General features: G+C 44.6%; 1 protein-coding gene across 4 annotated transcripts in view; it reads left to right on the top strand.

Moving 5' to 3' along the window:
- Positions 1-14,266, top strand: part of APTX (aprataxin) — a 193,859-nt gene extending 179,593 nt beyond the window's left edge. For all 4 annotated transcript variants that reach the window (XM_069237504.1, XM_069237487.1, XM_069237497.1 and 1 more), the window contains one exon: positions 13,389-14,266. In XM_069237504.1, the coding sequence (XP_069093605.1) occupies positions 13,389-13,546 (158 nt within the window). In that variant the 3' untranslated portion in view covers positions 13,547-14,266. The remainder of the gene's footprint in view (positions 1-13,388) is intronic.
- Positions 14,267-26,129: the final 11,863 nt, after the last annotated feature.

The raw sequence follows: 26,129 nt of genomic DNA on the forward strand, positions 1-26,129 counted from the left end.
TATGCCTTCTTAAATAAGGTACAAGTCCCCACCAAATCAAAGTCGCAGCTCTGCCAGGAACAAGAATGTGAAGGCCCTTTAACCATTGGAGAGTGGGCAGACATCCGGAAGAGGGTTAACACCTCAGCCGGCAAAGAGACACTTCTTAAGTTAGCTCACTAGTGGTACTACTCCCCGGCACGCACAGTACATGGAAACCTAGCGGAGACGCATATTGATGGAGGGGATGTGGACAAACTGGAACACTAACTCATCTTCTTTGGAGCTGTCCTATGTTTCAACAATACTGAGCTGATACTTTAATGGCCATTGACCAAATATACGACATGGCACTCCCCGGATTCCTAAGCTATGTAATACTGGGACTCCCAAAAGCCCTCACCCACCCATTGGAATCCACAAAAGGCGTGTCATCACTCTAGCCCTATGTGCAGCCAAACTGGTCCTCTTGGCTAGATGGGGCACAGCTAAAATCCCCACCCACCGAGACTGGCTCCACAACATTTGGGACCTCATAGGTATGGAAAATCTGACCGTTACAATCGACCGAAGGCTACCCCAGTTTACTAAGACCTGGGAGCTTTATCTAGGTTACCTCTCCTAGGAATGTAGAGAACTCACGTGTCTTGCCTACTTGAGCTTTCTACACCTCACAGTGGCGGAACATAACAGCCGATGCCCTGGAGGGAACAGCATCCATATGATCCCCAGTGCTCCTATACATATCCTCAAATTTCCCTTGGGGACAACCAGCCTGGATAGATAGGTTGCCTATCTTGCTGCCCCACCTCATTCAGGAGGCACTTAATTCATTCCCTTACCTTTGCCCTTCCCGTTTGCCGGAGTTTTGATTATCCCTCACCGGCCATTGGATATAGGTGAATGGTTCTGTATTATTCTCTTTAAAAACAATAAAACAGATTTAAGCCATAAAATGACATCACAATCAACACAAATTGACACTTCCTAGGACTGAAGGAATAGGAACTCTCACAATACAATAGTACTCCGTAGCAGAAAGGGACCGTAGTATAGATAGCGCACACTGTTCCTGTTTGCCTTTGCACATCTCTAAAAGGGTACGCTGGGGCAAAGAAGGAGGTCCTATTACAGGTAAAACACTCCCCCAGTGGCAGGCACGAACTCGCAGCTGCCCGGGGCACTGCGTTTGTGAAAGGTGGGACGGCTGTTTGAAGGAGCCTTTCCATCTTTGGCAGTGCAGGCGGCACTCGGCCTGCACTTTACAGAGTAGCACAATTCCCACTAAAGTGAGTCATTGCACCAACTTGCAGGAAAATGTCTGGAAAGGTTTCTAGTTCCCCTTGTTCCCCCGTTTCAGAGGGTGCCCTCGCTGTCTTAGTGGGTCATTCCCTCAATCGCATGGGGGTGTGGCCACTCAGATATCCCCCACCATGCAGGGGCAGTCACTAACTGCACCGGCCTACAAGGCTCTCTCTCTTATCCTTTAAAGTTCAAAGGGGGTGCCGCCTGCCCTGTGAAAGCGCACCTTCGAACAACTGTTCCACCTTTCACAAAACGTGACTCCAGGTCAACCATGAGTGGCATCTACCCTGGGGGCAGCCTATTATCTATAATAGAGAGCACGGTCTGTGTTTTCTCTCAATGCATCCAAATAAATACAAGTCATGGTGTAAACAGGGACAGGGTGCCGTATCTATAATACACTGGCAGTTTCATTCAATTTGTGCACATACATTTACGTTTGGTGTCGGGTTGTTTACAATTGTTTGTACTTGCTAGCATACTTTTATATTTTTCACCCTATTGCAGCCACTGGGCCTTATGCATGGTGTGGGGTGGACTCAGGTTTATTCAGCCTGTAATGTATGTTTAAAAAAAAAATATTTTATTGGTTTTATATTTCCAATATACGTTACAAGCTATACACTTAACAGCAACAGGATCCCCTACGAAATTTGTCAGCGTAAAAAACATATAACAACCCCAAACCCCACACATTAGACACGTCTTGGAACATTACCTATCCTTCAGTATCATTACTTGCTGCAATGGCTGGAAACTTTAGCGTGTGTTAAGTATCAGAGGGGGTGCGCACGCGTGACCAGTGTGGACCCTTTACTGCTGATCCTATACCGCGTGCCGGCTGGTAGTGGCCCAGCATGGGCTTGGTAGCAGCGGGTGGTGACGGAGGTTGAGTGTTTGCCCTATGTGTTATAGATATTCTTGCGCTGGTGAACTAGTGAGCTGACAGTGCGGGATGGGGGGGTGGTGGTCAAGCCCGTTCAATGATGGCAAGCCGCACTCCGAGTTGTGCCTTCGCGGTGGGGTGCGCAGGAGGATTCGGGCTGTGCTTGTTCAATCTGTGTATTCCCCAGTTCATGGGGGGCTTATCATTGTTTTTGGCCTCAAGTTTGGTTACCAATGTTTCCCAGGCGATGCACCCTGTGTGGTGTTGCCCCTCTCGCGCCAGCTTCTTTGGTACCTGGTATTCCTTGCGGGCCCAGCGTAGTGTTAGGGTGTACCAAGAGTTCCGATCGGGTGCTTTGGGCGCTTTCCAGTGCATTGCTATCAATCTTTTATACATTAAACAGGCTAGATCTGCAAATTTGTGCAGGTGTCTTTGTTTTTTAGATCTTGACCTCAGTCCCAGTAGGCAGGACTTGGGGTCTACTATCAATACAAGCCCCGTTAGTTCGGAAATACCCTGTACCACCTCCGTCCAAGCTTTTTGTATGCTAGGGCACTCCCAGACCATGTGGTAGAAGTGTGCTGACGGCGCTTTACATCTAGGGCATGTCGGCTCAGAGTCGGGGAACATTCGCTTTATTCTGGCAGGGGACAAATATGTTTGATGTGTGAAGTTGAACTGGGTGTACCTGAATCTGGGGTTCCTTGACACTCCTCGGGCATGGTACAGAGCTTTCGGCCATTCAGCTTGTGGGATCGGGTCATGGAGAACGGCGTTCCATCTCTCCCTGGCTCTCTACGCATGTGGCTCGGGGGGTTTATTAAGGATTTTGTACAGGCTTGATGTTACTTTTATTTGGGCGTCATATTGTAGGATATGATGAATTACGGGGAGGGATGTGGTTCTGAGGTACCTGCCCCCCACGTTTTTTTTAATTGCGTGGCATATGGCGTGGTATGCCAGAAATTGGCTGGGGTTCACCTCGGTGAGGGCCCGTAGGGCCTCGAACGACATTAGCTTGCTGTCTTCGAAGCAGTCGCCCACTGTCTGCACGCCTGCCTCTGTCCACGCAGTCAACGCTTGCGTACCGGCCCCGATCCACCCCGGGAGGTGATCCAGCGGAATGTACGGGGAAAAGGGGAGCTTGTTACCCCCACTTTGCACATATTTAGCCCAGAACGCATGCGCCACTTCCAGCAACAGCCTGTAATGTATGTTAAAATGTATGTACTCTTCACACGTTTTCTCATTGTTTTGTATGAAGTTTTTTCTGTTTGTGACCAAATTCACTCAGCAACATTTGCTACATGTAGTTCACTCGGTGGTCTGAACACTGAAAATTTCTTTTGTGTGTACAAGTCTCCTTACTCTGAAATGTATTCCACATCCTATACACAGCGGTAAAAATAGCACAGTTTCATGGCTGATTTTGTTTTACCTTTTTATGGTTTTTAAAGTAACGTCGTTGACATTACTTTCTTTTTCATATCTGTATTGTATGACAAAAACAATCTCAGATTACAAAAAGTGTGTTCTTAATAATTGTACTTATGATTTGCTCACAAGTTTATTTACTCTTTATCTGTTGCAAGGAAGGACAGTAATGAAAGAATATATGTTATAAGGCAGGAAACTCGGAAGATTCAGGTTCTATAAACAAAGAACTGAAACAAGAAGGTAGCTATGGGGTGGTGTGTAGCACTAGTAGTGTTTGTGAACAGCGTTAGGAGTAATGCGAGTGGAAATTAAACTGAATCTCAATTTGCAATTAAATTAGTTGCCCACTACAGGAAGCCTCCATCAATAGTTTCTGTTTGGCTACGTTCCCTCAATACAAACAATGCTGTAATCCAAGATTCTGATAAAGAGAATTCTAGCTGCTGACCTGTCACCTTTTTTAATATTCCCCAGGCATCAGGCTGGAGTTGGAACATGTGGGGTCTATATAGAAGCTGCTCCAGCGCGCTGTCATCAGTTCCTTTCTTTCGGTGCCTCCAGATGCCGATCTGGAGCTCCTTCTCATCTCCCAGACGCATTTACCTTGATTTTTACATTAAAAGTCTACAGTGTGCATGGGATATCACCCTCTAAAATGACTGGTTTCAAGCCCTGGAGACGCTTGGCCGAACCCGACATCATCAAGCATTAAGAAGACTGTGCAACAAGGCTGGTACTAGTCCCGCTCAATGTCCAAAGTTTACTTGCGGTTCTGTTCCCATTCACATTCCTGGAGTCCAGAGTCGCTCCAGAGGTTGGTCTACATTGCGCTCAAAGTCCTCATGTAAGCATAAAAACACCAAAAGTTGAAGAGGGATACAGCTCTCTCGCACCACCCTCAATCAGCTGTACAGGTGCAGGGTCGACACCAACCTTTTTGATCTTGCTCTTGAAGTCAGCTGACTTTGGAGCTGATTCCGTAGCTGGTTGCAGCACCATCCAAGTATTTGGGGCCTCCATCCATGCCTCATCGGATCAAAGAGTTCTGCACAGCAATACTGTGACTCCAGATTTCTGCTGACTCCCTCTAGCGCTCCTTTGGGCCCCAATGTGCCAAGAGACCTCAAGCTTGCCGCCTTGGAGGTTAAAACTGATGTCTTAATGAAGGTCTTTTAACTGGGGAAAATGTCTTCTGAGCCTCTCCTTCCCTTTAAGGAGGCACCATCACATACCTTATTTAGGGTGTGGGCCAAACCTTGCTCTGGCTCCCAGTCAGTAGACATGTTGCCATGTGTCATCACCTTGCTCTGAGTGACCTAGCTGTTCTTTCACAGCATCCCTCACCGGAAAGCCTAGTGTTGAAGGTTTCCACCAGCTGCTCTAATCCTAACACATTTCCCACACCTGATAGGGAATCTAAGCAGTTTGAATAGGTTGGCAAGCATGTCTTTTCTTCTACCAGCTTAGCCTTCAAGTTTCTTAACACCAGCTGTTTGTTGGGAAGATACTCACACACCCTTTGGAATTCGGTGGCATGTGCCCCCACACCGCCTCACCCCAAGGAGTACCCAAAGACGTTTGTCCTGTATTTTCCCAGGTGATCAAAGATGGTTGGGCTTCTGCCAAGGTCATGATTCATTGTGGCTTGGACACCACCGATTCCATTGGCTGGACCATTGCCCTAGTGTTCCCATTCACCGCTTTGTGTGGTTGCGATCAACTGGGTTCTCGGGTGATGTCCAGTCCTCCTTCACGAACATGCCCTTTGGGGGTCACACCTATTTGGGGGTAAGGCTGATTCCACACTGGAGCCCTTTAAAGATAACAGGGTTACTGCTTGCTTGCTGGGACTGTTTGTCCAGCCTCACCACCACAACAGTTTCAGTCTTCCTTTTGCAGGTTTGGCCAAGGCGTGCCTTACAGCCACCCGTCCAGCAACCACGGGGAACCAAGCAGTTTTGCTGTAGCTGCCGTAGTGCCCACATCTCCTGCGGTCAAGGTCAGTGTGCCACCCAGCCCACCATCCCCTGCATTTTGCTGCCCCACCTGCATACTTCTTTAACTTACCCTTTCACAGGGGTGTGGAATTTATTAAAATATCTACTTGTCCAGGGGACAGGTTGCTTCTCAAATCTACTTGTCCTGTAAAAAGATCTACTTGTCCCTTTGGTGCCATGTAGTGTGGCGACAAATTATGGCAGCAATTAATAGCCTCTCTGATTATGCCAGGGCTACTACCATAGTAGGGCTTGAATACTTGGAGTTTCAATCCCTACTGTAGAAATTTCCTTATTTTGCCACCTTTCTGCAGATCTGCATACTGGGGCTGGAGGAAGCAGTAAGCAATAGTTCCAGGGCTGGAATGCCTTTGAGTCTGCAAACCTACTAACCTGCATGTTTTAAAGATTTTTACCAGCTTCTCTCTAATATTTTCCCATAATAAGAAAGGTTGGACATTTACTCCTGACAATGGCAGAATTAGAACTTCTTCCAGGGTTGGGAAGAAAGTGGCTGGAGGGACAATGAACTTGCAAATGCTCAATAGATTTTCACATGAGCAAATCTACACATCGTATTTACCCACGCTAAAATACAGTTCACAAATATTTTATAGGGGTACGACATATACCATGGGTGCACTTTTGTGACTTTCTTTAAGAATTTGGGGCCACAAGTAGGTAGGTTCAGATTTGTGACCTGCAAATTGTGAGTCGCAAATCCGAATGTAGGATGGTGTCCTTGACACCATCTGTGATTCGCAAGGGCTTCGCAAATGCCCACATCATGAATAATCATGAGGTGGGTCGCAATTTGCGACCCCCTCACGAATGGTGGCCTGCTGGAGACAGCAGACCACCATGTCTGTGACTGCTTTTCAATAAAGCAGTTTTTTTTGTAATGCAGCCCGTTTTCCTTAAAGGAAAACGAGATGCATAACAAAAACGAAAAATGAAACGTTTTTGTTTCATTTTTTCAGAGCAGGCAGTGGTCCACAGGACACTGCTTGCTCTGAATTTTTTTTTACAGTGACATTCACAATGGGAAAGGGGTCCCATGGGGATCCCTTCCCTTTTGCGAAAGTGTTAGCACCCATTTGAAATGGGTGCAAACTGCGATTGGTTTGCGCCCGCGTTCGCGGTCACAAAACAATCCTACATTGCACTGCGAGTTGCAATTAGGAAGGGAACACCTCTTACTAATTGCGAGTCGCAAACCCGTTTTGTGATTCGGTAACCAGGTTACTGAATCGCAAAACTGGGTTTGTGCATCGCAATGTGCTTTTTGCACGTCGCAAACAGCGAAAGTCGCTGTTTGCGACATGCAAAAAGCTACCTACATGTGTGTCTTGGTCCCTAATTAGGTCTGGTGTTAACAAAGACATTTTGTTTTTATTAACCTTCTATTTCTCTCTCTTTTGGCTGGCTTTACTGTGAGTGATCGCATTCTGCTCTTCCACAAGGAGCATATTGCCACACAAAGTAGTTTTGTTCAGTGTCAGGAACTACAGTGGCAATCAGTGACGTAACGAAACTGGAGGGTGCCCCTTTGCAAAGAACATGGAGGAGCCCCCTCTCCAGACTCACTCAGGGCAGGTGCTGTGCTGACGGGGCCCCCTGGAGGGCGGCTGCGGGGCCTTTGTTATGCCGCTGGTGGCAACGTGTGCTTTAAGAGTTCAAAAACTTTTTGGGGGGGTTTTGCCAATGTTTGTTACAATGTTGAGGGCCTGGTAGCTGCCACAACAATAAAGTGTTACAAAAGCCATGTCAAAACAAGACACGCATTGATAAAACTAAAAGACTTATAAAAATATGTCAGATCAGTTGGCTTTGTCAGTGTTTGTTTATTTTCATGCTTCCCATAATAGTGTTGAAAATGGTTACACTGATTTTCCATTAGAATTTTTTTTGGGAAATACTAGCATGCATCAACACATTTTACTAAATGACACTTCATTTGCATATAATCAGAGAGCATTCTGGGAGCATTATACTTAGCCTCTTAGCCTAAACTTTTCAAACATGTGTGTACACGTTTTATTTTTTTGTACTGGAACCAACGTCAGTAGTGAAGTGTGACCTTAAAACATTTATTTACAGCACGCACCCTAATAATGAAGGCTTTCAAATAATGAACCATAAATACAAGTTCGAACAGCATTATCCTTTGGAAACACATTATCTCAACTGCAGAGAGTTCAACTCTCTGTAAACAGGCAGCCAAAGGGTTTGTGCTGCAGGGGGTTGGGCCTACTTGTCCCAAGGACAAAGTAAACATAAAAACTTGTTGCCCTTGACCCCAAACAAGATGTCCCGGGCGTCGGGCGATAGGAATTCCACATCCCTGCTTTCAGAGACACAGCCACCCAGTAGAAAGCAGAATCCACTGATTCTTATTGGGCTATTTGGTAATTACGTCAAACAGGTGGGTCCTACAGATTCTTTGCAAGGCATACACCTTTTCCTTTCTCTATTCGTCACCGCATCTTCCACTGTTCCCTCATCAACTGACAAAGGACAGTCTCTCCATTTTATGACAGGAAAGGCAGGCCCTTTTGGCCAAAGGAACTGTTGAGAGGGTGCTGATGCCAGAAGTAAGGTGTGGTTGTTATTCCCGTTACTCTCTGGTGCCCAAGAACAACAGAGTTCTTCGATCTATTTTAGACTTGCACTCTCTCAACGCTACTCCTGACGGATAAATTCAGAACACACACCCTGGCCCAGGTGGTGTTTGCCCATGACCCTAGAGCCCAGATTTTTTAGTGATGGATCTGCACAACAGTTATTTCCATGTTCCCATACTGCTAGCATTTGAGCGCATGTGCGGTGAATGGTGGGAGAGGGACTTTTTCAGTTCACTGTGCTTTCCTTTGGTCTCACCAGCACCCCTCAGCAGGGGTGGCATCACTGCTTCGGAAGTAAGGGGTGCCAGTCTTCCTCCACGACTGACTGTTGAAGGCCGGCTTGCCCCCTGCAGTTGTCAACCACCTTCAGTCTTCAGCGAACCTCCTGTCATCATTGGCGTTCACTATCAATGTGCCAAAGTCACCTTACTCCTTTTCAGAAAATTTCCTTTATCAGAGCTATTGTGGACATGGTTTGATTCGTCCCTTTCACCCAGGAAAGAGAGTCCAGGACATTCAGTCTCTGATCCTGATCTTTCAGTCTCAGTCCCGGATTTTAGTGAGATTTACTCTGAGGCTGCTAGGATTGATGGTCTCCTTCATCTTGCTGGTTGAGCATGCCAAGTGGCATATGCAGGCTCTGCAGTGGGATCTGAAGTCCCAGTAGGTCAAACATCAAGGGGATCATTCCGACCACTGTCAGATATAATTGGAGAACTGCAAGAGATCTGCATTGGTGGTTACTGGACCCCAATTAGGTCAGTGGCAGATCCCTCTCCCTTCCCCATCCAGAGCAGACAAAGGTGCCCAACATATTGCTTCAAACACATGTATTGCATATGGGCATTCAGCAGCGACTTACAGGACCAGTCTTCAGGAGTTAAGATACGTATGAGCCACTGTCCAAGGCAGCACCAAAGGGTCACCTCTGAGATCTCTGGGGCGTCCAGATGCAGAGGTGTTTACGACGTTGGGTGCCCCATTAGTTTCAGTGGGAAACGGTCCTGGAGAAAAGAGGCTATGGGTGAGTACCGGGGGGCCATTCTGATTGAACGAACAGCGGGGCTCAAGTATTGCGATGTTCGAGGACGTAGGGACACTGTTCGTCCTCTTCTCCTCGGTTCGGGATGGCTGGGTGCAGGTGTGTCCTGAGGGGTCAGGTCTTTGTCACCGGATACGATCACAGTAGAGGGAGCCGGCACAGAGAGGCTGCAGGCGGCATCAGGGGGTCCACAGCTGAAGAACTCAGGGTGGGCTCATGTCCTGGAGGGCCTGGGGACCACTCTGGCACCGTTGACCCACTTTAACTGAAACTAGAGGGCTCGAGTGAAGAGATGCTGCCCGGTGTCAGGTTTTAGTCAGTTCGGAGTCCTCAAGGTTCTGGCTCCGCTACTCCACTGAAGTTCCTGGTGCTTTTTTTATTTTTATTTATTTTTTTAGAAGTGCAGGCGGTCCACCAAGGCTTCTGGAGGCAGAGCAGCTGCAGAACAGATGACTGTGGCTCAATTATCAAGTTCTGCAGACAGGCTGGCAGGGTCGGGCCAAGTCTGTAGCTGCTCCTCAGTTCTTACTTTTTGCTGCTCTTCAGTGCCCTTCTTCATAGGTCCAGGGAATCTGTCTTCTGGAGTCAGACAGCCACCTAAATACTTCATGTATTGGCATTTAGGGGGATGTAGGGTAGGAGCCTAGGTGCTGCTTACACTTGGGCGCCTATTCCCCCTATATGACCATTTCCTGTGGGGAGTGGGCTTTTTCCTATCCCAGAAGCCTAAGTTCCAACCAGAAACAAGATAGTGGAACCCTTCCTTGAGTGTCCACTTCAGGTGGCCCACCTTAGGGGTGTGGTTAGCCCACTGACTAGCTAATTTTCCCACCTTTCCTGGTGCCAAATGGGCCTCAGGGCAGGGGGTGGCTACACCCAGGTCTGTGGAAGCCAGGAGGTTTGCATACCATAGGCGGTAGGGCCTTTGAAGCCCTTGGCCTTGGTATGCAGATCTGGTAGCCATCCTGCTGGAGTGGGTTACAACACCTCTCTCCACTGCATGCTTTGTTTTTGACCTCAGAAAGCCCTGGCTGTCACCTCCAAGAGGTTGATACCTGTCTGGTGTTGGTAGGCCGTTTGAGGCCAGTCAGCCAACACACTGAAATACTAGCGGGGTTCATGGGGTAATTCTAAGGTGCCCTCTAGGTACATGTCATAATAAATCTGAGGCTGACTTCAGCCGGATTTATTGAGACAGGGTGTTTGATACCAAACACCATACGGTTCAGTAAAGCCTTTATGTGACTGGGTTACTTGTATCAACAAGTGTTCATTCCTTAAGATGGCTTCCCTGTTCACTTACAATGCAGTGGGGCTGGACATCACAGGGGCATATCTGCTCATGCAGATTCGACCACACATCAAATATACTGCACCCTGCCTTAGGTGACCTACATATATTTAGATGCAGTGATAGTAACATGGTACACAATGGGTGCGCCATGTTGTGCTTTCACCTGGTTTGCTCCAGGACACGCAGACTGCAATGGCATCTGTGTGCATCCGGTTTTTTGGGCGGTCCCTTAAGGTGCACAATATGTGCTGCAGGCCTTAGGTACATTCTCCTCTACCCATTCCTTAGGTACCAGAGGTACCACTTACCAGGGACTTACATAGGTAGAGGAGTGTGCCAATTGTACACATTGTGTTTTTTTATTTTTATTTTTGTAAGCTTTTTTTTTTTAGAAGCTTTTTATTGTTATTTTCTTATTTATACATCGATGAAAGCTCAACTTGAACAACCGTAAATGCTATGACTCACCGAGGTAATAAAACCCATCCGTCGCCTATCGCAGTGTAAGGGGCAGCAAAGTTGTTGGGACCACCTTCACCATTCTCCGGAGCTGTGTGCTGGCACCCAGTGGTCAGACAAAGTCCAGAAACGTATTATCCATGCCTGGTGGGCATCTGCTGATACATACAGATGCTGTTTAGACCCCCAAGCCAGGGGCCCACTATGCCAGCACGTCTCCTTCCAACCTCTCTCCTGCAAAGCATGTCACTCTCTCCTATCCCCCTGATTATCATCAGCAGTCCGTCCTTGTACCCCGCACAGCAATGACCCAGTCAGTATTATTGTGCAGCAAGCATGTGGGCCTGGTCCTTTGGCTCCCTCAGTATCACTGTGCCATCATGTGTTCCCAAACGGTTTCCAGGCCTGGTCTTTCTCCAGATTTTGCCACCCATTAGAGGCTCAGCGTAAGTGTACCAACCGAGCATGGCATGGACGCCCATCACCGCAAGAACAAAGTCCTCTCACCCTTTAGCTATGAGGTGCGTAGGGTTCACCGCAGAGCTTCAGCGGAAGGGCCTAATTTTCTGCTCCTGTTATTCCTGGGTAATCACAGGCCCCCTCCTGCTGCTACAATCCCCATTTGGCATCAGGGGCTTCCCGTCTCATCCCACAGCTTCACAAAAGACCTCATTAGTCTGCGCTGCAACAGGTCTCCTCCCCGCTCTCGGGTCTCCCATCAGCTACAGTGTCAGGGAGTGTTCACAAACAAGGCCCATCTAGGACCGTCTCAGCAGCATCCTCTCACCTGTTGCCTTTGCACTGAGGGTCCCAAGCAGCCCGGGTCCCAGGGGCTTGTACGTCAGATCCAGCAGTTCTCCGGGCCACCTGATGCGGCCACCACAAACTGCGCTTGAGAGCAGAGCCTGCAGAAGGCAAACAACCGCGAGGCCCCAGCCACTCAAATCTTCAGTGGGGCAGATGCCACTACCAATCCAGCGTGGCATACGGGGAGTTCAGTCAGCACTCCGGCCGGCAACCTCAAGCAGCTGTTCTCCACAGAGGCTCCTCACAGCACCTCCTTGCAGTATCACTAGGATGCCTGCTCTGCTCCCGGTCCCTGCCACGGCGTCCAGCCATCAACCACGCAGTCCCTCTTGGTGTCTTCCACATGGCCCTGCACTAGGGTGCTGAAGTCTCTGTAACATAGCTGCTTTCCAGGGGCAGGGTTGCACGTTTCATGCCTTAGTCCCTTTCAAGGGCTATTGTATTGATTTATAATTGCGCTCAAGGTGTGTGGTGTGTGGAGAGCTTGTAAGTGCAGGATGCTGTAGGATTCAGCAGCCGGTTGATGGAGCTCCTTAGGAGCGCATTCTGCTGGCCAGCTTGCTGGCCATGATCCCAATTGTACACATTGTTATCTGTTTTTAGGGAAAGATCACTGGTAATGAGAACTTGTTTAGCAGGGAACCAGTGCACCTCAGTCGAAAAACCTCAGTACCATTGGGCAAAAAGTGGAGGGTGACCATTAGAAAAAATTGCACTTTCCAACAGATGCCATTCCATGTTGGTTAAACCATCACCCTGCCAGTGTTCTATGCTCTGCCTCCCCCCTTGAGGAGGAGGAGGAGAAACTTAATTGCTTGGACCCCAAGAGAGCACTGAGCTCCACTGGGTGGATGATCAAGTGGTACAGATGAGGACTAGCTCCCTCTGGATTGTGCTCAGCACTAAGATCTGCTATGCATTGTTAAAAAAGCAGCCTCCGAAAGAAATGTGTGCTCATTCTACCAGGGCCAAAGGTGCTACTACTGCACTGGCACACAGAGTCTTTTTCCTAGTCATTTGCCAGGAGGAAATGTAGGTGTTCCGCTATACAAATAATTATTGCCTGGACAGTCCGGCTTACTGAGAGGGGCATTTTACCCCCTCAGTCCTCCAGGACTTTCTAGTTTGAGCCCCCCGACAGATCCACCTCCCTAAGTTATCGCTTTGGTATCTATTCTGAAGGTGAGCAATCTGCAGCTAGAAGTCTCTATCCAAAGAACAAGTTTGTTACTTTCAGTAACACGCTATATTAGGAATCTTTTGCTGGATAGAGTCTCTACCATAAAGAGCAGAAAGAATGTTACCGAAGGTAAGTAACTTGTTCTTTTTGCCCATTTCTGTTTCATGACAATGGTTTCAGCAAATTACCTTTTAATTAAAACCCTAGAAAGAATTCTGATCTGTACTCCGTCCTAGTGTGAGATAGTGACAGTTCTCTCCGTGGCGGTGAACTACATTTGTATTTCACACTGCAGGGGTTGGTGCTTCATTCACAGCCTAAAATGTGCTCCACATCATGCCAGTTTTGACTATCATACAATCTGTTTTTTTTCTCCAGATGTGCTTGAGATGGTTAAACTCAATGGGCAAGTTACAGTAAAGGAAGGCACCTCGGAGCTCCTGAAAGCTCCACTCAGATGTCACATGTGTAAACAGCAGCAACCCACTATTCCAGAACTTAAAGCTCATCTGAAGATGCATCAGTCACGGGGATGATGCTGGAATGCAGACTCTTTCCTGACTACAGACATGGGTTCCACAAAATCATACATATCTTTGTCCCTCCACCTACCCAATATCCTCAACAAATGTTGTTCGGCTTGCATCAGGTAGAAGATATTTAATCCAGATTACCTCTTCCATATAAATTGCAGAAGAGAGTGGCAGTAGTGCAAAACTAGATGCCAAAATAAGTATAGTACATGGTTTTAGTGTACATTTTTTTTTTTTTACTTCTTTGTTTCTAAATTTTTGTGTGTTATTTATGTTTGTTTGTTGGTGGGATGGTTTTGTTCTTATTTTCCTTTGCGTTCATATAATTTTTCTTGCAAAGCTTCAACTGAATCCTCCCAGGTTCTATGGCCTCAAAAGAGCGGCTTGATGTGCGTCCACCTCAGCATTAAAAAAGAGGCATAGAGAGAGAGCTATATTTAACAAAGTTTTTCGAATCATGAACAAGAACACCATGGTTATTTCGGTACGGTTGTACAGAGTTCTATTTGTGGTGTGACCCAGAAAATTTAAGACTGTTATTCAAAGCATTCACAATAATCACAAAATGGGGTAAAAACAAAATGTGGGCCTGTGTGCAAGAACAAATTAGCCACCCACTTTTTGAAAGCCTTTGAAATATGTACAAAATGCTGGAAGTGTGTTAGCAAACGGTATTGTTTCTTTGCTTCCTATTGTGTTAATAAAGGCCACCTGCGATGTTGATGTACGTATCTAATTATATGGTTAAAACCTGTTTAGTGGTTTGTATGATTTATAACAAAATGCAATTTCGTATTGCTATCATAAAGAGCTTTGTGGTTCTGCATGCTCTTAATGGTAATTGTGATATTTGCCACAGTTGTCATGTTATTTAAAAATATACATTGAGTCTGTACATATACATTGTTAGTAATGTTTGCATACTCTAATTTTACAGTAAAATAGGAAATTCCTACAAATAAATGATTAAGCAGCTTTTGAGGTGGAACCAAGTTTTTTTCTTGTGCAATAGTGACATTTCTTTGCACGGACATCACTAGGGGCCATATTTATTAACATTGGGAATTCCAATTTCCAAATTACGATTTTTACTGAATTAAAACTTGGAAATCACAATTCCCAGTCTATAAAAGTTTTAAATTTAAAATAGCATTTCCTATAGGAACGCAAATCGACTTACCTGATGAACGTTAATGAGTAGATCGTATTTTGCTATCCATTAAGAATGATAGCCATCAAAGGGATGGGGTAAGCAGACCACCATGTCTGTGACTGTTTTTAAAGGAAAACGGGATGCATTAAAAAAAAAAGAAGTAACTGTCAGTATTTAAAAACTGTTTTTGTCAACATCCGCAAAGAGGGTGGGGTCCTTTGTGGGCCCTTTCCGTTTGCAAACGGGTTACCACCTCCTGCATTTCAGTCGCAGAACATTAATAAATACCTCTAAGATTTGGTATTTGGAAGTGGCGTCCTTAACACCTGAGTTGTGACTCTGCAAAATCACAGTTTGGTGTTTGGTCATAAATAAATAAAAAATTGAATTTTTGGTGTCGCAGACGGCCTACTTCTGTGAATCAGGCAGTTGGCGACCTCAGAAATGGTTCAGCTTTTTGTCCTAGGAGTATATGGAGTCTGTGTTGGAAAGGCAGGTCTTCGTTGTGCTTGAATTGTGAATGTTCAAGTAAATTCATCGAGTTGGAGTGTGAAGAGAGCCCAGAGAGGTCTGCCCCACAAGGCATCTGAGATGCTTGACTTTGGTTTTGACTTTAGTTTATTACCACTATCAACTGTTCCACTTGTCAAGCTATTTGAGTATTTCTCATGTTTGTGTGGTAGGAAGAACGAAAAATACTTTTGAGAATTTGTACGTGTGAGGCTTTTTCTTGGTATACTTGGGCAGTCAGTGGTTACCTGGCAGTATCCTTTGTGGTTACTATTGTTCACTACTAGTGCCTCAGGTCTACATAATTCATACCATTTGGATAACCAAAATAATACTTTTGGGCACTTTCTAAGTCAAAGGAAGCAGTCAAGATTTACTATAACTGTCCATACATTAAAGTTTATTTATTGCCCCAGCTATAAATGGTGAAATAACCTTACATAGCAAATATGTCAGTCTTTTTAAAATAGAATATGACCTCAGTAGTTTTTACTGTTTAGATACACTAGGCAGTAGATTTTCTATAACATCTCTGGTATCTTCATAAATATATACTATAGTGTTTTGTGAGGGTGTACCCCTCACAGAATTTAGATTTGTGTTTGGGGGTACCGATGCCAGGACTCTGGATTAAAATCTGGTATTTGTCCCGTATGTTCAAATGTTTTTACTCTGATCCGTCCACTCCCTGTTCCACTATGGTCAGCCCTTCTCATCCTCATTTCTTTCCTGTCTAGCATGGTTAGCCCTTCTTTCCCTCATTTCTTTCCTGTATCACGCCATACGTTTTTTCTTTAGTAAGCAAGCTAACCCCACTGCACCTCTGTTTGACCATGTCTATTCTTTTAATATCTAACAATTCTTCTCTCATCTTCTCCCTGGCTAGACAGCTCTATTGAATCTTTTTCTCACCTACAGTACCTTTACTCTCTCCATAAAGAACACTATTGTTTTACAATTACTCAAAAATCCTCTGTGCTCTCTAACTTTGCTCCCACCTCCCCATTCTTTTTTCTTTCTAATCTCTTGAAGTGCACTATTAATCCTTCTTTGCCTTTAATTATTTTGTTTCACTTGTACAGCTTGGCTTACCTCCTGTCAGTTAAACTATTCTCACTTTAACAGTCTTCGTTGTGCCATCACACCAGTCTCTTCTAACTCAGTTTCATTTGACATACACTGCAGATCACATTATACTCCTACCTACTTATTCATCTTGCTTGTATTCGCATCTTTATAAGCACATGTATTTTGGGCCTAATTTAGATTTGGCAGTATTACCACCAAGCTGCGTTGGCAGCGGGCCCAGAAGGGCCGTCACATTGGTAGTCTTCCACCCAACGTATTTAGATTTATTTCTGCTAAGCCAAAGACTGCCATGACGGAGTTTACTGTGTCATGCCAGCTGCATCTCGCAGCCAACACAGCAGACTCCAATACAGACAATTACCACTTTGTCGCTGTCTTGACAGCGGCATCCCGCCAAGCCTATTTAGATCACATAGTTGTTCTGGTGGTGTGTCAGCGTCCGGCGTGTGATGGCTGGAGTCCATCTCGGGACCTGTTCAGTACAGTACTATATCTGTGGGTATTGGTTGGATGTGAGTAGCCCACAACAATTGTAAATTGGACAATTGTGAACACCTGCAAAACACACTCCATTTCAGACCATGATCCTTTGCCGTCACACTGCAGCAGACCAGGAAGACAACAGATTTCTCAACACAGGAGACAGGTTTTGTTTCTGTATTCCTCTCCCTTTGTGTTTTTTGTTTTTTTAATTTTTATCAGTACCCTTCCTTTTTGAGCACTAGATTTGTTTAGCAAAAATTCACAATGGAAGGGAGGAGATATCCCCATTTCATAGAGTGAGAACTGTCTGTCATGGTGGATGAAATCAATAGAGTAGAGCCGCAATTGTTTGGAGCTCAAGTCCAAAATACCACCTTTTCCCTAAAAAGGCAAATGTGGTGCAGAATAGATGACAGGGTGAATGCTGTAGCTAACAACCTGCGCACACAGGAGATTAGGAAGAGGTGGAACGACCTGCGGGGCAAAGTTCATTTACTGCCCCTCCCCCCCCCCCCCCCCCCCCCCCCCCCCCACCAAGAGTCACCTGGAGGCCTACAGGACTCGTGGTGGTTCTCCTCTCCCCTCCATTACAACCCTTTCCCTGGGAGGAGAAGGTCCTGCAAATCATCTATTCTGAAGGCTTGACTGTAATGGTGGAGTGCAGACTGGTAAGTCAGACCTGTGTATGTCTCCATAATCACTAATGGAGTCCTGCCTTTAAGTTAGATATTTAGAATGCTGCAACAACCTTAGTAACACAGATGTAGCTACTTTTGACTAAACAAAATATGTTGTGTCATACAGATTACTAACAACATTATTGTAGCTCTCCTAACATAATGCAATATACATAGGGAGATTGTGTGTAGCTCCCCATGAAACATCCCTTGCATGGGCTCTGCTCATTTCTCTCAATGTATGATGTTGTACTTCCAAAAACAGGTCCAAAACTACATGCATTTTCAAAAGAAAATATGGTGTTTCTAAGTGGTATTTTCTCCTAGTTACATCATAGCCATATGTGTATACAAGTAGTTCAATAGTCATTGAAAGTGAATTTTCAAACAAGTATTGTCTATGGTGTCAACAGATGACTACAGCTACCATGATGCTCTGTTTTTGGATCTGAAAGGCAATAGTGCAATGTAATGTTCCACCGTCCTTCACTAGTGCATTTGACAGCCACCATGTCATGCTATGGATTAAAATATCACTTCTTGTGTATCTCAACCATGTTGACACCTGCTCATAGCCACATTGAATTGATGAAAATGCTTGCATTATTGATTGCCTTTTGAATCCAAGATATCCAAAAATAGTGCTGTAGCATGCTGAATAGCATTAGTAGCCACACACAAGTTAAATTTCATTGTCAATATGATGACCAGTATACAGTTTTATTTGCTTTATGAACCCCTTTGTATCCAATGTATGCAGCCTACTAGGCCTCGGAATGAGCCAGTACTCTAATCTAATCACCACTGTGTTGGGTTCAATGTCTGTCAAATGTAGCCTACAAATTGGAAATAACACTTTTGCATTTCAGGGCATCTACACAAGGCCAGCACTGCATTTGCCAACTGTGTAAATCAGGCTGCATCGGTAAAAGAATGAACATAACACAAAGGCCTAATCAGTCTATCACTCTCTTTCTAGTTTTCAGGTTGGCCCTTTTGTAGACAAAGACTCGTAAAATGCAGAAACTATATTTTAAATTAATATCCTATGTAACCTTCACATGTCCAAACACCCGTCCCAGTGCACCACCGTCTGATAACCAAGACACCTCCACTCCAGCCCAGGGGCAAGCCTCCCGTGAAAACTCCAATGCTGCAAGTCAAGATGACCACGATCCAGCTAGTCCATCTGGTCTGTCTGGCCAGACAGCGCCAGTGAGTCACAGTTGGCCCACACCTACACCTCCCACCACAGCTGTGACAACATCTCAGTTTGAGGACACCTGTGGCATTCTGTATATAGAACTTGCTTACGGAACCTGGCAACTGTCACTAGGAGATCCTAGTGATGGTAACCAAGGGATCTGGCAGTTGGTGAGGAAGCAGAGAGAGAAGGCTTGTGTTGGATGGGGTGTTTTATTTGATTTTGAATTCGGGCCACCTTGAATACATATCCATCAATACAATAATATATTTATCAGAGCCCGAATATCTAATCGGACCCAAAATGTCCAACGAAATTTCTTGCCAAGGTTCTTTCGGTAGCTCCCTCACTTTCATGGGTTGAGTTCTACAAGTTAAAGTCTTGTCCGCATTGGAACACTTCACACACTCCCTAACACATCTTTCAATTGATAAATCCATACCTGGCCACCAGTACATGAGTCTTAACCTCTCTTTTGTTTTGGAAATACCAGGATGACTCTCATGAGCCATGGAGATTAATTCATCTCTCAACTTCTTTGGAGGAATAAGCTTCGTTCCCCTCTATAAAAAATCACCCTGAGTTGATAATTCATCTCTGACTCTCCAAAAACCGCATAACTGTTGATCATTCTTCTCGGTACCATCCCAACCACCTCTGACTTTGTTAATAACTTTCTGTACAACTTCATCATCTAACAACTTCAATATCCAGTCACTTTCTTTAATTATACCATCCCTGATCATGCACACATCAAAGTCGTCTCTACAATCCATGGAGATATCATCAGACTCCATATCGTCATTTACCAACCTCGAACAACAGTCTGCAAGGTTGTTTTCAATCCCAGGTATGTACTGAACACCAAACGTAAATTCCTGCAAGGCTACTACCCATTTTCTGATTCTACCAGAAACAGCATCTAACCCTTTTTTTTCCAAGATTTGTTTTAATGGTTTATGGTCCGTTCTTACCATGAAATTGCTACCCCAAACAAATTTCCTTAGTTTGTTCACTGCCCAAAATACAGCCAACGCCTCCTTTTCTATAACAGAATAGTTTAATTCTGCTCCTTTCAAGGACCTTGATAAAAAAAGTATTGTCCTTTCGACACCACCATGTGTTTGTATCAAGACAGCCCCAAGACCTTTGGCGCTAGCATCCGACATTATTACTGTATGCTGTCCCGGTTCAAAACTATTTAAGCTAGCAGCAGATTTCAAACTATGTTTTAATGAGACAAATTCCTTTTCACACTCATCACTCCAGTCAAAAGTGACACCTTTCTTCACTAACTCTCTGATACAAACAGTCTTATCTGCAAAATGATCCACAGATTTACTGTAGAACTCAGCCATGCCTAGAAATCTCACTACCTCATCTTTTGAGGAAGGGCTGGAAAAATTAACAATGGTATCAACCAATTCCTTTTTGGGTTCAATACCCTTGGAAGAAATTTTGTGACCAAGATAATCAATTTCATGAAGATTAAATTTGCATTTTCCCACCTTTAAGGTCAAACCACTCTTTTCAAGTCTCTGGAGAACTCGGCGTACTCTCTCATTGTGTTCTTTCTCATCTCTACCATATACAAGAATGTCATCTTGGTATACTTTGATACCTTGCAGTCCTTCTAGCAGTCTTTCCATGGCACGTTGAAAAACAGCCGCAGACGAAGCCAGGCCAAATGGCATACGAACAAACTTATAACTGCCAAAAGGGGTGATGAATGCCGTCAAATCCTGAGAGTCTTCATGTAAAGTGATCTGGTGGTAGGCAGATGTTAAATCTATAGAAGAGAAACAATTTGCATTTCCTAATAAAGATAACATTTCATTAATGTTCGGCAAGGGATAATGATCCACCACAATACCCTTATTCAATTCTCTCAAATCAATGCAAAGTCTAGGTTCGCCATTGGCCTTGACCGCCATGACCACTGGGGCCAACCACTCAGTGGCTTCCACTTCTTTGATAATGCCATCCTGCAAAAGTTTATCTATTTCCATTTTCATTTTCTCCTTGACCATTAAAGGTACACTTCTTACTTTGCTGACCACAGGTATGGTACCTTTCTTCATCTTAATTTTATGTATATAACCTCTCATACATCCAAGTCTGTTTTGAAACAGATGTGGAAATTTTTGTTCATAAGATGGTCTCAGACTCATAACGTTGAACCACCCATTTTGTTCCACCGAATCAATGCACACATCATTTTTCAATCTTACAGATGGAGATTCATTGGGGTCAAGATACACCTTTAGATCTCTCTGGTGAAACCAACTAATAAGAGAATCACCTCTCATGGAAACATAGACCTTACCAACTATAATCCTATCTTTGAATTGGATTGAGCCAATAAAGTAACCTATTAACTTAATAGGTCTTCCACCATACCCTTTAGGTGAAATGTCAGGCTTGAAAAGCCTCACCGAAGCTCTGAGATGTTTTTCAAATAGAACTCTTGGAATAAGTGTAATTTTTGCTCCCGAATCAAACATCATGGGAATATTTACTCCCTCAATTTGTACCGACTCTATTGGACCACCGTTACCTTTTTTGACCTGTAAAACAAATTCTTCATGAAAATCATCATCTTCTAAACTTATTTCTTGAACCCTCTTTTTCTTTATGTCTACACTCCTACAACAGGAAGTAACATGTCCTTTCTTGCCACACTTTTTGCAAGAAGCTTTCCAACCAACACAGCCTTTAAAGTTAGCATAATGACCAAGTTCTCCACACCTATAACAAATTCCCTGGAAATGTCCTTTCTCCTTATTGACTTCTGAACTTTCCTTGACCATTCTCTGAGATTTCATCCTCTCTTGTGAGTTCTTCTTATGACTAACAAGATGTACATCACACTCTCTTTCAGTAAAATTAGTCTTCCTAATTTCCTCGACACAAGCTGAACTATGTTCATGCATTTTAGCAATCACAATCACTTCACTAAAAGAAGGATTATCTTTATTCCAAAATGATTCTCTAGCTTTTTCAATACTACAGCCCAACATAAACTGGTCTCTTAACCTTTCCTCTTTATTACTACCAAAACTACACAATGACGCCAATTTCCTGAGAACTGTGATGTATTCCTCTACAGATTCACCTGGCTGTTGAACTCTTTTGCCAAAGTGATACCTTTCTAGAACTGGGGAAACTTTAGGTAAATAATGCAAATCTAGTTTTTTGATACAAATCTCAAAATCATTGAGCTCACTCGCCTCATCAACGGAAAGTTCTGGAAGATTTTCAAAAACCTCCTGGCCCTCCGCCCCTAAACAGTGTAACAAAAGTGACATCTTGCGCTCAGCACTCAATGAAGTGCCACAAACCCTTGCATAATGCGCAAATACACCTTTCCACTTTTTCCAGGGAATCTGTGGCTCACCATGAGAAGATTAAAAAAATGGGGGACAGGTTGCATTCTGCATGGTAAAAGATATTATTAACAATGTATCAATATTTTTTCCCAAACATGCAAATAGAATTAATCATTGAATTAGTATTTAGTGCATTACTGTCTTGTGCAGAAATATATTCATTCATAAAGGAACACAACACTCCAGCACAGTTTTCAAAATTACAGTTCCAGCACTAGTAGGTACAATTCAATCTTTTCCTTAGCGCAATTGCGCCACCTTCTGGTACTTCAAAAAAAAAAAAAACTTCTTGTGAAATCCAGGAAAGAAACGTCGAACGACCTTGTATAGAAGCGAAGCAGCTGTGCACAGAGAAGTGCGCGTAGTCCGACGCCGTTGAGAAACGGAATAGCTGATAAGCCTCACACGTTGACAAAATCGGCTCTCCACAGCTCCGCTGTTCCGTGGAGGATGGCAGCCTTCCACACAGCCAGCGCAGCGCAGCGCCTCGCAGTGAAACTGAAACCACCGATGTAAGATGGCGGCCGTAAATTGAAATGCCCGTGGAATCGCAAGTCAGTGTTTCTCACACAGGCTTGTTTCTTAATCCGTGGGCCACAACAGTGTAGATTCTGTTTGCGGCCACCAGAGGACAATCACAGAGACTCACCCCAAAGTATTTGTGTGTCGAATACCGGTAATTCAAGAGACATTCCGTTGTATTCCGGAGCAGTATTCACACCTCCTGGTGTTGCTGTTAATTTAATACCACCTCAAATTGTTGCCCAGCCCAAAGCTGCCAAAGTCCATCAAAACAGGTGAGCTTCACACAACTTAGCAATGGTGTTGGGGTGTTGAGACTTCACTAGGATCACAAATGCCAATAGGTTCATCCCATCCTCGTCGCCAATGAAATGATGAAGGGTGACACCATTTATAATTAAATCTGTAGTCATTTATTCCAGTTAAGGATCAAATAAAACACCCCATCCAACACAAGCCTTCTCTCTCTGCTTCCTCACCAACTGCCAGATCCCTTGGTTACCATCACTAGGATCTCCTAGTGACAGTTGCCAGGTTCCGTAAGCAAGTTCTATATACAGAATGCCACAACACCTCCAACCCCTGTGCACCGAGGACCTACACCAGTCCTGCCCCCCCACCCCTCCCCTCACTCAGTCATGGCTCCTGTTGAGAGACCAACAACACATCCTTGATTTCTGCCAGGACCCAGTGGATTGGTGTGCACTTTCTCAAGGGCACAGGCTAGTCGGGGTAGGGATTGTGGGAGGGAATCTGGGGGCCTGCCAAGGGATTCCACTAGGGTTTTCTTTAGCCAGACAATCCAACAGTTCCAAGACATGATGGGCCAGGTGATAACTGAGCTCTGGGAAATCAAGGAGGTGAAGAGGGAGCACATCTTGGAATTACGGACCCACATTGAAAAAATGAGCTCGCTGACTGGGGTGCCTTTTGACATTTGCCACCATATGTACAGGACTTCTCCTGTACCATCTGCCCCTGTCTGCGATCCCTCCACATCTGGGTAAAGTACACCACTGCTAGCCACAGACAGGGAGGTCCTGCCACATGCAGAGCCTGCTCCTACCACCCCATTCCTGCACCTCTGGTCCCTCCCCACAATCCTCCCTGGAGAGGATGGCCATCCGGACCAGCAGGAGAGGATGGCAAGACCAAGACCAAGACCACCACCTCCGAGAGATGCAGAACCTAATTTCCTCTGTGTGTGCCTGCCATTCATTCTGTGGACTATTTCATGGACACCTTTATCTTTTCTGAGGACAGTTTTAGACATTTGACGTCAAACTGTTTTTGGCTCCACTACCATGTTTCTATCCACCATGATAACTATATTTTGTTTATTACATATTTTTATAATACACCTCATTTTTGTTTTTGTTATGATAATAAATGTAATGGGCACAAGAGACTCTTGTTGAATTATTTGTGGGATTTCCTTTGTCATGTCCATCTCCCATCATCATGTTGCCAAATCTTTTGAACATTCAGATGGGGAAAATGTTGCAGTTACAAAGAGGGAAAGTGTTAACCAATTTATTCACACAAAACAAACTCAACTCAGACTGTATTTGGAGCATACAAATGTTGGCAGCAGGTCCTTGTAGAAATGGAATCTGGGTTACAAAAACTAGTCCTAATCCCAATAGTCTGTTCCATTTAGGTTTGTATGCTCCACAACCGTGAAACCATGTAGAAAACGAAATGTGCAATGGGGACAAATTAACATGCAAACTATCTCTGATGCATGACCTCAGTTGGAGCCATACATCCTGCCCTCACAATAGGAATCCTAGATCAGTAACACCAATAGTGCACATCATGTCAGTGACAACATTTGAGGCCACACTGTGGCAGTATCTGGTGCAATGACACATTTACCATTCAGTTATGTGCTAACAAAATGTTCCATCACCTATGATGAAACACATTAACAGTTAATTCCTCTGTCCACAAATCGAAGATTTAGCCAAGATGATGTAAGAACTGTGTGCTAGGGCTTTACATACACATGTGGTTCGAGCAACTCAAGTGTCACCTATTGTCTTTATGGCAGAATCACACCGAAAACAGGTCAAATACACTCTTCTGAACTTCCATACTATCAGAGTGCAAGTTGTCTCTGGAAAAGATTTGTCCATCCCAAGTGGGTATCTGTCCCAGGATCAACATATGTTCACCTTGTACTTCCAAACAGCAACATATCACAGCAAATTCACAATGTTAAAATGTCCAAACTAAGGTGACATGGTGAAGGACTCTGAAACAGAATAACAAGGAAAATTTTATTTTACCATACATTAAATTGAACTCAATTCACAAGTCATGAGGAACACATACTTAGCACAAGCACATTTCATCTGTTAATGAACACATTACCCAATAGAGAGAAATTCTGATCCACTAACATCTTTGCCTTGAACTTTCCTGCACTGACCATTCCTAACAAATTACCATAGCAGAAATATATGTTCTTGGAGTCACAAGCTGTACTGACATTGGAGATTAAAAATTGTAAAGGTAAACTTTACACTCAGATGAAGAAGTGGGCAATCATATCTTGACGTAAGTCTACTCCTTCTTCACCACTATCATCTTCATTGGACATTTCAACATCCTCACCCGAGGGCTCATTGCGGTTGCACGCCTCTGCTAGGGCTGTCTCTCCTCAGGGCGATGTTATGGAGAATGTAGCAGGCAACCTTGATTTGGCACAACTTATCGGGTGAGTAGATGAAGGCTCTACCGGTCTTGTCCAGGCACCTAAATCTAGCCTTCAGGAGCCCAAAAACCCACTGCACTGGGCTCCATGGTCTTCCATGGGCCTCATTGAAACAAACTTCCCCTGGGATCGTTGGATTCCTCAGTGGTGCCAGTGACCACAGTCAGGATATGCTGAGTCTCCTTTACGGAAGGAACACATCAACATATTACTCATGTTTCAAGCCATTGTCCCCTAAACTGGATTCAGACAAAAGATCATATTGTACTTACCAACAAGCCAGGTATTCTCTGGTCTAAGTTGTGACATCTGCATGGGTATACTGCTGTTCTGTAGCATGAATAAATCATGTGTTGACCCAAGGAAGAGGGCACACCCACTTGAGATGTGTAAGTCTGGGAAGGAGACAACTTGCACATTGATGGAATGTAAGTTCTTCCGATTGCAGTAGACCTCTTCTCTGTTGTGTGGTGGCATCAGGGATATATATGTGCCACCTATTGCTCCAACCACAAGTGGGAGTCCACCCAAAGCATCAAATATTTCCTTCACAGTGGCCAAATCCAGTGGATGTGGGAAATGGATGTAGCCGTTGATGTTTTCATCAAGGAAGCAAGGACTTTTTGTAGCACACCACTGAAGGTTGGCTGGGACATGCTCCCAGATACTGCCACAGTGTATTGAAAGTTGTCCGTGGTTACAAATTGTAGCATTGGCATGAGTTTTACTATTGATGTTATGGCTGTTGGGTTCATATTGAGAGGCAGGAGATCAGACTCCAACTGCGGACACAAATCCAGGATCGTTTGCCTATTTAGATGATATTGCTTGATGATGTCC

The sequence above is a fragment of the Pleurodeles waltl genome, chromosome 1_2, assembly GCF_031143425.1.
Source record: "Pleurodeles waltl isolate 20211129_DDA chromosome 1_2, aPleWal1.hap1.20221129, whole genome shotgun sequence".
Taxonomy (NCBI): Eukaryota; Metazoa; Chordata; class Amphibia; order Caudata; family Salamandridae; genus Pleurodeles; species Pleurodeles waltl.